We start from the raw sequence: 12,055 nt of genomic DNA on the forward strand, positions 1-12,055 counted from the left end.
CTAATTTCGGCAGCTATATCTTGAGTTGTCGTTGCCTGTGCACAAACAATATTAACCAACTGAGAGGCATTTTCATTTTCATCCTTCATTGATGACATGCATTGTTGAAGATTAGTATTCAACATTGCAAATTGTTCATCAATGTCGTACATAGTGGGGCCTTTTCTCTTTGATCCTCGGGATGAGGATGTGCCCGCAAAGCCAGCAGACGGCATAGAAGGAGTGTTTGATGATGTGTCTGAAGGAGTGTCACTAGATTGGAATTGAGCAGCAGGTGATCGTGGGACGTAGTCATCTGCCTCCTCAAAGTTCGGTTGTTCGGGGATATAATCCATATTATTCTCCCCAAGGTTGACACTGAAATTGGTCATGTCAGGAGGTGAATTCATGTCACAGGTTGTCCTCACCCGACTTCCCGTGGCTCTATCATTAGACCACAACTACTCCATGAGGTCATAATGGCGAATGGGATTGAAACGCCATTTTGTCGCAGATGGTTTGGCCTACATACATTTCAAATATTAGTATATCATTCGAAATGTGAAGTTAAATGTAATTGTTACGTAAAAAAGTACTTATCATTGTACCTTAATCAGCTCACTCCAAACTTCGTGCTCGGCTTCAAAAAGTTTGGTGGTCTGGTTCCATGCGAAACCACTCAATCCACCAAACAAATCATGGATTTCCCTCCACCTGTCCTTCAGGCTTTTCTGTCGGTTCTTCACATTATTTTTCTTAAGACCCGATAAACCAGCCTCATTTAAAGCCATAACTATGTTAGTGTATCCTTGAGTGGTCCAGCTACCATCAATTCTACACCCTTTTCGTACCTCGTCAATCATTGCATTGAGCAAAATTAGGTCCATCTCCGCCATCCACTTGGTGAACTCTCGATAAGAACCTCATGAATTTGAAGCCACATTTTTTCCGCGATCCATCTAATTAACTTAAATAAAGTTAGGATGACAAACATTGAAAAATGGTAGAAAATATATTATTTCATGAAATTAATTGTTTACATAATCTTGCCACATTTCATTTGCTATAGCATCCCTAATATCACACCCTATCCTGTAATCATGTTCACGAGCATGGGTGGTGCTTGGTTGGATATCTTGTTCTAACAATTCATTATCTACTTCTTCAAGCAGAGACTCATCATTGTCGATCCCGCGTAGAAAGTTATGCAGAATACAACAAGCTAAAACAATTTTTGTCATAGTATCCACATCATAATGTGGCTCAGTCCCACTAGCTATAATTGGAAAACGTTTTTTAAGCACCGCAAAGGTTCTCTCAATTACGCTCCTAAGTGATGAATGTCGATGATTAAACAACTCTTTTGCATTTTGTGGCCCTCTTCGCGAATATTCTTTCAAATGGTATCTCACCCCGCGATAAGGTGTTATTATATTTCGTTTTAACATAAAACCTGCATCACCAAGATAGTATTTTCCTACAAAGATTGTGGAAAACTTGGTTAGTATATATTACTACAACCTTTTAATTTTTCTGCACACCCAATCCCCTATAACTAACCTTCTGGAATAACCAAAGGATCGCCTCGTACCAAAGCATCTTTCAATATCCTTGAATCGGAGGCAGTTCCTTCCCAACCGGCTAAGACATATGTGAACTTCATGTCAAAGTCACAGGCTGCAAATATGTTTTGGGTTGGCCAATCTTTTCTCACTCGAAAACGAGGTGCATCAGCACGTGCAACCTTAGCACGTACATGACTCCCATCCATGGCCCCTAAACAATCCTAATATAAACAAAAATTCATAACTTTAATTAACAACAAACTAAAGAAGACATTACACATAATTTCAAGTAATGTTTTTATCAACAAACCTTAAAGTAGGGGAAAAATCGACTGTTGTTAAGGATGTGTGGTTCTACAACCGTTCCATTTGGTTGAATTAAGAATTCCTCCTCCAACCTTAAAATTGCACTCAAAACATTATGAAAGTGACGGGAAACTGTTTCTCCAGACCGATGGAAAAAGAATGACACACTTCGATTCTTCACATTATGCCCAATAATGTGCAGAAATTTCGCTACTTGTTCTTCCACGGTTGATCGATATGCATCTTTAACAAGTCCAGTTCCCCGTATTCGTTCACATAATTTAATGAAAGCTTCCAGTCCCATGCGAATAATGTGACGAGATTGTTCAGTGTGAACCAAGTACTCCATCAATTCTTGTCTGCGACGCTCTTTTTGTGGTTGAGACTCACTGATACAGTTGCTTGTAGTAGGCACCGTGCGTAACAATTTCAATCCAAAAGCAATCATACAAAGAATCATGACTGATGCACCTTCATTATTTTTTTTTATTTGTTCTTCAATTTGTGAAATTAAATTCATGTTCGCCGCAACAAGATCGTCATAAATTGCAACTGTTTCCTCAAAGTGTACCATCTCTGCCTCGTGATAATTTCTTTCCGAATTCATACCGAATGCGATTACCGTATCGGTGTAAAAGTACACCAATACAGTTACCCTTAAACGTACTTTTAATTAATTTTAATAAAAAAATTCATAAAAAGTACTATATCATTCAATAACATAATTTAATCAAACAACAAATAAATATAAACAAACCAAATAATTTATGTACAATCTCAAAAAATATTAACTAAAAACCAACAAATCTTATATAAAGTTTTTCTGACTTTTTAAATTACTATAACATTTAATTCTAACACCAATAATTAATGTGAAATACAAAATTAAAAAATTAAGTCAAAATCATATTTTTACTCAACACTTTGACTCTTTTTTTTTTAATTACTACAACATTTTTTTAATGTTTTTAATTATAACATTAATAAATTATGTTAAATCTACAAAAATGAAAACCTTATAAAAATATTTTTAAAATTTTGAATTTCATTCTGTCTAAATTAAATTTTGTAAATCTTTTTTTATAAACAATTCATTTTTAAATAAATAATAACTTTGTACATTTATTATTAAAATATCAATTAAAAATACAACTTCTAAAATATCAATTACTTTTTAAAAAACCTACCAATTACAAATTTCTATTTCAAATTGTAAAAATATTCATTTTAAAAACATTAATTTTTTCTTATAAACAATTAAATCTTACAACAAAAATAACTAAAACAAGTTTTTTAATACTTTTAATGATAATATTAATAATTTTTGTCCAATCATTTTAAATAAATATATTTATTCTCTTATAAACAATATTTAACTAAACTTTTTCAGTTTTCTTTAATCACTACAACATTTTTTTATTTGATTTAATTATAACATTAATAATTTATGTTTTCTATAATAAAAACCTAAACTTTACAAATTTTTGTTTCCATTCTGGAAATCATTCATTTCATACAAATAAATATTTTTTTTTAATCTTACAAAAATTATAACTATCTACAAAAATTAAAACAATAAATCAAATAATAACATTAATTTACTAACTCCTTAACATAATTAACTAAACTAAAGTCTAAACAAATTATATTACAACCAACATTAATTTACTAACTCCTTAACATAATTAACTAAACTAAATTCTAAACAAATTATATTACAAAACCATAATCATCCAAACATAAATATAAAACAGAAATAAAAAAAATAACTTTACATAAAAAAATAAAAAACCTAAAGATAAGCAAGAACAGGACAATAGGATGACTGATAGGATGAAGAACACCAGTGCCTGAAAACCACATAAAAAAAAATAAGAAACACAGAATTTCAAAAAATTTAGAACATAATCGATTATGCATTCAGTTATATACATAGGATAATCGATTATGTTAGTAGGCAAAAATCAAGCATAATCGATTATGGCAATGAATAATCGATTATGGCCCTTTTTCCACACTTCAGATAATCGATTATGGCTTGAAATTTTTACAGATAATCGATTACTAACTTTGAAATATCGATTATCTTCACCATAATCAATTATCTGACCAGTTCTAATTCAGGCATAATCGATTATGCATCATTCGAAAAAAAGCTCTCACCTCAGACGAACCCACAGATGAACCCAGATGAATCACAGAGATGAACCCAGGACGTGAGATGAACAAACTATCCTAACACAAACTATGATGGCTTACGAATCTCTCCAACCACACTACACTACACTCTCTGATGGCTCGCTTTCTTTGCTTTTCTGTGAATGGAGGAACCACCTTCATGTTGTTATATAGCCAACTTCACGCCCACCTACCTCACCCACTGCATTCACTCACCGTTCACAGTTTCACACACAGTCAAACGATTCCTGAGCCAAGTCAGGAATCTCATGGTTTCATGTGGCATGCATGCAGGGCCACTGTTCCTCTTGATTCCAGCAAAAGCAAGGGCAACATTGTAAGTTCCTGTGGATGACTTGGCACTCCCACTCTACAGTGCAACTTTCTCTTCATCTTTGAGCAGAAGGAGAATTCACTCACCTTTCTCCTTCCTTCCACCCTCACCCGCAACAATGCATGGATCCAAACGGGGTGTTGTTGTGACTTCCGTCGTCGACAATAGTACCACCCCTGGACCAAGCTTGATAGACATATTTCCATCTCAAACAAGATTTTCAAACTTTACTCTAAAAACTAAATCTCATAAGTTTTCGAAACCTTAGAAGAAATCCTCCTTGATTTTTAAAATTTAAATATATTTACACTTATTAATGATCATGGTTCCTTATTTGTACAATTAGTGTTGTGTCGAAGTAGTCAATTTATTAAAGATAAACACACACAAAAATGAAAAAAAAAATATACATATGTAAAAATATAGTAAATTACCTTTTAGGCTTATAAGGTGTTACATTTTCTCTTTCATCACAATAAGCTAAACATGTAGCATCTAAAGAAGTAAAAATTATTCATGTTTTAAAAATAAGAATTAAATCTGTTTTTTTTTTCTCTAAATTTTTATAAAAAAAATGTATTTTGTTCTTGAAAGTGTAGTCGTATTGCATTCTTACATTTTATGAAGTTATGTAAAACATTCTCGTGAGCAAATGGTGTTAATGAGTTTTCCATGTAGTAAATAGAGTTTCAGCGTGGACTTTAATATAGCGTCCACGTGGATCTGTGTGTTTTGTGGGTTTTACTTGGAGTTCCAAACTGAAGAGTGACAACATTTGACTGCAAATGTTTGAATTCTTTACAATGTAGAAGAAGTTGTTCGGTATTGAGTAACTCGGTATTGAGTAACTGTGATTGTGTCATTGTTGTTGCGACTGGAAGTGACTAAAGAAAAAAGTGATTCGTCAATGTGTATTTTCCTTGGTTGCTCTTAGTGAAAACATGTTTCTTGAAATCGTGGTAAGTATTTTTTTTCACATTTGGTCATAGATTGAGACTTTCGATAACGCAGACATATTTAAGGTTTAAGATCATTGTTTCTTTGGATGAAATGACATTGCATTGAAAATGTATGAATGATAATTTGTTGACCCTATGGGAGTCTAAGTTCAAAAGAAGGTGATTTGGACTTAGGCTAATTTTTTGAAATATCACAATATTTAATCCTAACAGAAAAATAACAAATTGTTTTATGAAATATCTGGTTTAAATTTCCTTAATATAGACTATTATAAGAAAAAAATAACAAATTATTTTATGAAATATCTGGTTTAAATTTCCTTAATTTCCTTAATATAGACTATTATAAGAAAAACAAGAGATTGCTTATAGAAACAACAAATTAATAATTTCTCTTATGCAAAACATAAGTTGTCTTAAAAAATTTTATTTATTACAATGTCATGGCTTATGAAAATACCCTTGAAAAGTGAAACTTAGGCATATGATTGGGCAAGAGGTTCATTATATTACTACAAATGTAGTGTCCTAGACAAATACCCTTGAAAAGTGAAACTTAAACATATGATGGGGCAAGGGGTTCATTATAAGACTACAAATGTAGTTGAATGCATGAACTATGTTATTAAGGGAACACGAACACTGCCCATTTGTATTCTTGCGAAGACAACATTTAAAATAACAAACTCCTAGCTAATTGAATGACAAATGAAGACAAAGTACAGGTGAGAAACAAACCATATTTATCCTTTAAAAAATTATTACCTTATTGAGAAAAAATGAACAAAATCAGCTATTTTTCATTTAACACATGATACAATCAAAATCGCCCACCCTTACCAAACTTGAATTAACATTATAAATGATTTCATCTTTGATTTAAACAAATTAAACAAAATCACGTGGCATTGGGACAATTAACAAGTAAATTTCAATAGGCTGTAATAGTAAGTGAACTATACAAAACTTAACGGCAACTTTTTATAGCATTTATTATAAGGGAAGCATGAGACTCTACGTTGTTCAGCCCGTGAAAAATTATTAACCAGTTCTAGAAGAAAATTCACGTTGAAGACAATTCCGAAGTCAAAAGATTAAAAAACTAGTCATTCAAAGATGGAGATGCATAATATTTCTTCTTCTAAAAATTATAAAATTCACAACAATTAAAATTGTAAAAGAAAAATCCAGAAATATTCAGTCACTTTAAACAAATGAAAAATAAAATACATATGATGGTGATCGAAAAATAAAGAACTAAGACTGAAATAAAAAAGTTCTATTTTAATCAAATTTTTGCAGCCAAAATTAATATTTGTATCCATTCTATATAGAAACGCTTAAATTACTTTCCTAACACATTTTTGACGAGCATCATTTTCCTTGGGAATTTGACGAGCAAATACCATCGATCAACAAGACTTCAAAACAAAATTAAAACAAATCTCATTAATAACATTGGTACAAGCCTAATGGACACTCAAAGGCAATCTACTAAGCAACATCTTTTTTCTTCTTGGGCATTCTGTATCCACCAACCACACAAGCATGGTCCCTCTCAAATGGTTCAAGGGTAACTTGCTCGAATGGTTTGAATTGATCAGCCTTCAACTTGTTCACTTCGCTTTCAAACACTGCCTCAGCAGGCACTGTGGAGTCTATGCAGTTAGCCTAAACATACAGATGATACATAGTGAGAACAATTAATATGCACAGAAAAAAATTTCCATTTTTTTTATGTTTAGGGTTTAAAGCCTTAAAGTCACATGTCTAAATTCTAGAAATACCCTAAAAGGGTAAATTATGATTATATCAACTCTCCTTAGACCATACTAAACGAGAACCTTGCGAAATGGGACTAAACCCATCTATAAAAGTGTTTACCTTAATGACTAAACAACTGATACAACATGATAAGATATATGAACATACCTTAATTGAAATAACAAAATGTCCTCCTGCTTTTAGATAATACGAAGCATTCAATCCCAAAATCCTTGCCTGCAATACTCAACAAAAATTAATAAAAAATTATAGCTTGAATGTAAGTTTCAAACAAAACTACGAGACTCTGTCTTCAGGAGCTTTATCTTCAAATAGAATATCCAGCAAATATGAAAGGGAATATAACACCAAATCATATGACTAAACACAAATGAAAAATAAAATTTTAAAGGGAAAAATGAAAGAACTGGAATTTCAAAAAAAAAAAACAGGAAGAAAAATTGATATATAAAATAGGAAAAAATGCAAACAAATGAATTAACCAAGGCTATTCATATTAAAAATATGTATGGAAAATTTCAGAAAACAAAGTGGTGTACATCAGAAACTCGGGTGTGCATCATCCATGATGTCTTGAAGGGGAATCCGAGTAACTCATCACATGCACAGATTGTGTCATAGACTACTAACTCGGCACAAACAAACCGTGCAGTGTATAATATGTTACATTGCAATTAAAACTACAAAAAAAACGAAAATAATTGAGGATAGAATCGGGCACCCGAAATGCATTAAAAGAACACAAAAGAAAAAAAAGATTTTGTTTTGCATCAGAATCTCGGATCTGCATCATACAAGATGTCTTGAAGGGGAATCCGAGTAACTCATCATATGCAAAAAATGATCCAACTAACAAACAAGCAAACAAAATTATCCAAGTAGCACACTGAACCTTTTAATTAACATTTATTTAACTGTTCATAAATTTATGAACACGACGAATACAACAATTCAACTTCACAAAAAAGCAAATTGAAACTAAAAACAGTAAACTGCGCTCTCGCAGTAAATAAAAGGCATAGCATGGGGGAATTTTGTGGGCATCTGTAATAGCTGGAAAAAATTCATAACATGCGCATATAAATCAAAATTAAGTAAAAGATATGGAAAGTACACAAAAGATTATTCCAATTTAGTCACTACTGATTTTAGTACATCTATGTTATGAATACTAGTATATACAAGCTGTAAGTATGAGGTTAGAACCAGTCTCTCCTGATATGATGACAGAAATTAAACCACACCTGATCAGGCTGTGCAACATCAGAAAAAATGACATCAACCATTCCAACCAACATTCTGTATTTAGCTGGATGTCTAGCATCTTCAATAATGGGTATAACATTAGTACGTTTTTTTGCCATGTTGACCAAATCACGACCACTTCTATGAGAAAACTCTACTGCATAGACAACTCCTGTCTGCATACAAGGAACAACACAATCCATGTAAGCTATTCTACTCCACAAATCCGAGATTATACATTTCAATAATATACTTACAGGGCCAACAACGTCAGACACGTGAGAAACAGTTGTCCCAGAAGCAGCTCCTAAGTAAAGGACTCTGGCTCCCGGTTTCTTCAGGAAGCACATAGGCAAAATTAATTATAAATATTTTGAAGTGTGAATTAGAAGTACACCTAAACAAAGCACACATGTTGCAGAGACAATCTTACAATCCAGATGTTGTCAACTCCACCAAGGATTGCCGCGGCCAACTTTGAACGGAAAGGATTCCAAATTCTGTATTCATCTTTGGAACCATCTTCATTCTGCAAAATAAAGCTATCACTTTATACATAACCAATGTAACCTTAATCAACTTAACAAACGTAAAAGAAAATTACCTGGACAGTAATTCTTTTCTCATTGTAAACAGCTTCGCCAGGAACAAGATTCTTGGTGACAAGTGCGTCTTCTTTACCCTTAGCAATAAAAATTCCTTCGTGTCTGTGTGGCTGAACCACGACTTTGCTACCACCCTTCATTCCACCTCTGCCACCACCACGGCCACCACCCCGGCCGCCTCCACGACCACCACCACCTCTGCCTCCACCTCTAGCTTTGAAGGGCGTACCCCTGTCTCCACCTCTTCCTCCACCACCTCTTCCTCTACCTCTGTCACCCCTACCACCCCTGAATCCACCACCAGAACCACCGCGACCTGCAGAAATTCAAACAGTTGTCAACAAAAAGAAAGATATCACAACAACATTCATCTACCAATAAAAGAAACTATCAATCACGACAAAAATCATGAAATACAAGGAAATGGGCGAGCAAAACACAATTTCCGGGGTTAATCAGCGTATTATCAAATGCTAAAGCGAAATGCATAAACTAGCGCCCCGGTTTAAGTCTTGCATGCATACCAGAAAAACCACCTCTGGGAGGAGCCATCTTGGAGAGCAGAGAGTGTAAACGGCGACAAAGCAATGTGAAACGCAACAAACAAAAATGGTTTCGAAGAGGACTTTATAGCCGAAACCTGATAACTAGGGTTTAAGAATTAGGGTTTTTATTTTACAGTGCAAATAAATGAATATAAAATACCTTCAGTTTTCTACTGCTCTCTAAACCCTAGCGCATCACTTGCGCACCACTGACCCGGCCCGACCCGGCCCACTTCTTATGTCCTGTCTACTTATCTGGGCTTAGTCGGGAACTCTAATTTCATTGTTTTTGTTGCCAGTAAATTACACTTCCACCACGTATCTCTTTTCTCATTAGTCTTTACACTCTTTAGACTACTATTTGCATAGGTGTACAAAATAATTATTCAACCCAATAAAAAAAATGGTTGAGTGATGGAGTTTATATAATTTGTATAGCTTCAAACTTAACTCAACCTTTATTAAGATTGAGTAAATTAACTTGTGAAATTTCCTTTTGTTGAAATTTGTAAACTTCAATTATTTTTATTAGTTTTTTAGGATTGTTTTAAATATAGACATAGTTTATAAAATTAAATTTATACATCATTTCTTACTCAATTTATACAAGATTAGATTATTTTGGTTAAAATGGATTTAATTCAATCACAATACAAAATTCAACTCAATTTAATTGAATTATATTTATTGTGAGATTATTTACCTTAAATGAATACTCCTTTAATTCCATATTAGAGATAAAAAAAATCATCAATTAACATTAATTTATGTATAATTTAAAAATAAAAATTTATAAAAGTTACAATGAAAAATATAAACTAATTTAGATAACATCATGACAGGTACTTTATATCTTGATGAATATTAATTAATTAAATTAAACATATATATTTCTAGTGTGCTAATCTTTTGTGAAACTAACTTTGAATGAGTAGGAAAATTTTATACAAATGATGCAGTCTCACTTGTTCTAAAATTCTCTCTATGTTAGAACTTCTTAGTATAACTAACCCAAATATCTTTAGAAGTTGGCTTCACCTCTTTTAGACCTCCTTTTTCCATGGTTCATTTCATATTTTGCACCTAAACCTCACTTCAATTAGTTTTTGCATTCATTCATACTAATTTCATATAAAACGTGAAATTTCAAATCAACTAAGGAGAAACCTATTTTCCATCAGCCATTATTTAGGTTAATCAAGATACACTCTCTTTAGTTTAAAATAGAGCAAGATAATCAACCGGGGTGGAGTTTAGGACAAGGTCAATAATTTATTTAGGTTATCTTCTTGATCTTCTTATTTTTTCTTTAGGTGTGTGATCTATTTTGGAGAAATGGAATGTTGAAAGAATGAGGTTTAAACAAAATAGAATATAAGTGTTAAATATCCCATAATGTATATTTTCCTTTTCTTTACTTTTGTTTTTATTGTTTTGTTCTCAAGAGAGACTATGCCTGAGGTTAGTTATGTATAAGTTTTAGGATTGGATGCGTATACAATTGGGTGAAAGAAGATGTGATGGTAATTAGTAATAAATTGAAGTTTATAGTTCAATGTTAATTATAATTTTAACTACTTTAAAACTTAATTAGGAATTTCTAATGTATTGGAGGTTCCACGTCAATTAGAGAAAATATCAGTTTATGGTATATAAATGGGTGCAAACCTCACTTTACAAGCCGATGTTGTAAAGTTGAATTAGACTTAAAATTCACTTTTTAAGATGCTATCAAAATCATTAAAAGCATATCCTAACTCTGAACACAAAATCACAATTGAGTAATTAAATTAATCCCACACTAACTTGTATGTCATCAAATAATTTAATTATGGGCTACATGCACAATAATTTTACCAATGACCAATGATTTCAATCATATTTATCTAATAAATATATTTTTTAAAATATTTATGAATAATTGGTCATAAAACATTATATAATAGATGAAACTTTCCTTAGTGTTACAATTTATACAAGTTAATTTTTAACTAAAAAAATTTACTATAAACACTTTAAAAAATAAATAAAATACATAAAATATATACCATTACCTTTCTTAAAAAGACACTAAAGTTCAAAATTAATGATTTCAAATTTTAAAATGATAAAGATGGAGTAAAAGGCTTTCCAATAATTAAAATTATAATTATAATTTTATAAAGATTTTTTTTTTAATTTTACAAAGATTATATATATATATATATATATATAAATGAACAAATTAAAAAAATCCATTTTATATAGACTAAAAATATATTGATATTTATATTATTTATAAATTTTGCTTATTTTAAAGAGATAGAAATATCTCAACAATCTCATCTTTTACCTTTTGTAAATAGATGCGTTTACGGACTTTTTTTTCTCAATTAATATTTGAACTTTATGATTATTTCAGCAAACCCTTCTCTTAACTTGCTATTAAATAATTGAAAAATTTAATTTGTACTCATAATTTGAATTAAATCTCAATAATATGTTATTTTTGTATTTAAAATAATAAATTGCTATTGTTCTAGGTAAAAAAAAGTAAACAAAATGAAATTATATA

The 12,055-nt window shown here is 31.5% G+C and overlaps 3 protein-coding genes and 2 non-coding genes across 5 annotated transcripts; all 5 read right to left on the reverse strand.

Moving 5' to 3' along the window:
* Positions 1-440: 440 nt before the first annotated feature.
* LOC137822312 (uncharacterized) lies at positions 441-875 on the reverse strand. Its single transcript, XM_068627198.1, has 2 exons — positions 588-875; positions 441-503 (listed from the first exon to the last, which is right to left on the reverse strand). Exons 1-2 carry the CDS (start codon positions 873-875, stop codon positions 441-443), a joined length of 351 nt encoding a protein of 116 aa, XP_068483299.1.
* Positions 876-1,007: 132 nt separating this feature from the next.
* LOC137822313 (uncharacterized) lies at positions 1,008-2,457 on the reverse strand. Its single transcript, XM_068627199.1, has 3 exons — positions 1,855-2,457; positions 1,540-1,765; positions 1,008-1,456 (listed from the first exon to the last, which is right to left on the reverse strand). The coding sequence occupies exons 1-3, from the start codon at positions 2,455-2,457 to the stop codon at positions 1,008-1,010; spliced, it is 1,278 nt and encodes a 425-aa protein (XP_068483300.1).
* A 4,128-nt stretch (positions 2,458-6,585) lies between these two features.
* LOC137821194 (rRNA 2'-O-methyltransferase fibrillarin 2-like) lies at positions 6,586-9,659 on the reverse strand. Its single transcript, XM_068625668.1, has 7 exons — positions 9,481-9,659; positions 8,956-9,272; positions 8,785-8,880; positions 8,609-8,686; positions 8,351-8,527; positions 7,254-7,322; positions 6,586-6,992 (listed from the first exon to the last, which is right to left on the reverse strand). The coding sequence occupies exons 1-7, from the start codon at positions 9,506-9,508 to the stop codon at positions 6,816-6,818; spliced, it is 942 nt and encodes a 313-aa protein (XP_068481769.1). The 5' UTR covers positions 9,509-9,659; the 3' UTR covers positions 6,586-6,815.
* Positions 7,643-7,713, reverse strand: LOC137823244 (small nucleolar RNA snoR60). Its single transcript, XR_011083097.1, has one exon. It is a non-coding gene; the product is annotated as a small nucleolar RNA snoR60 (small nucleolar RNA).
* Positions 7,873-7,943, reverse strand: LOC137823243 (small nucleolar RNA snoR60). The gene has a single exon (XR_011083096.1). It is a non-coding gene; the product is annotated as a small nucleolar RNA snoR60 (small nucleolar RNA).
* Positions 9,660-12,055: the final 2,396 nt, after the last annotated feature.

The sequence above is a fragment of the Phaseolus vulgaris genome, chromosome 9 (assembly GCF_000499845.2).
Source record: "Phaseolus vulgaris cultivar G19833 chromosome 9, P. vulgaris v2.0, whole genome shotgun sequence".
Classification (NCBI taxonomy): domain Eukaryota; kingdom Viridiplantae; phylum Streptophyta; class Magnoliopsida; order Fabales; family Fabaceae; genus Phaseolus; species Phaseolus vulgaris.

Coding starts and splice junctions, on each gene's coding strand:
- LOC137822312 (XM_068627198.1), bottom strand. CDS start 875: ATGGCGGAGATGGACCTAATTTTGCTCAATGCAATGATTGACGAGGTA. Junction 504..587: donor TTTGGAGTGAGCTGATTAAG/GTACAATGATAA, acceptor AAATGTATGTAG/GCCAAACCATCTGCGACAAA.
- LOC137822313 (XM_068627199.1), bottom strand. CDS start 2,457: ATGAATTCGGAAAGAAATTATCACGAGGCAGAGATGGTACACTTTGAG. Junction 1,766..1,854: donor GATTTTTCCCCTACTTTAAG/GTTTGTTGATAA, acceptor TGTTTATATTAG/GATTGTTTAGGGGCCATGGA. Junction 1,457..1,539: donor TCCTTTGGTTATTCCAGAAG/GTTAGTTATAGG, acceptor CAATCTTTGTAG/GAAAATACTATCTTGGTGAT.
- LOC137821194 (XM_068625668.1), bottom strand. CDS start 9,508: ATGGCTCCTCCCAGAGGTGGTTTTTCTG. Junction 8,881..8,955: donor AGAAAAGAATTACTGTCCAG/GTAATTTTCTTT, acceptor TTTATTTTGCAG/AATGAAGATGGTTCCAAAGA. Junction 8,528..8,608: donor TGTCTGACGTTGTTGGCCCT/GTAAGTATATTA, acceptor CCTTGTATGCAG/ACAGGAGTTGTCTATGCAGT.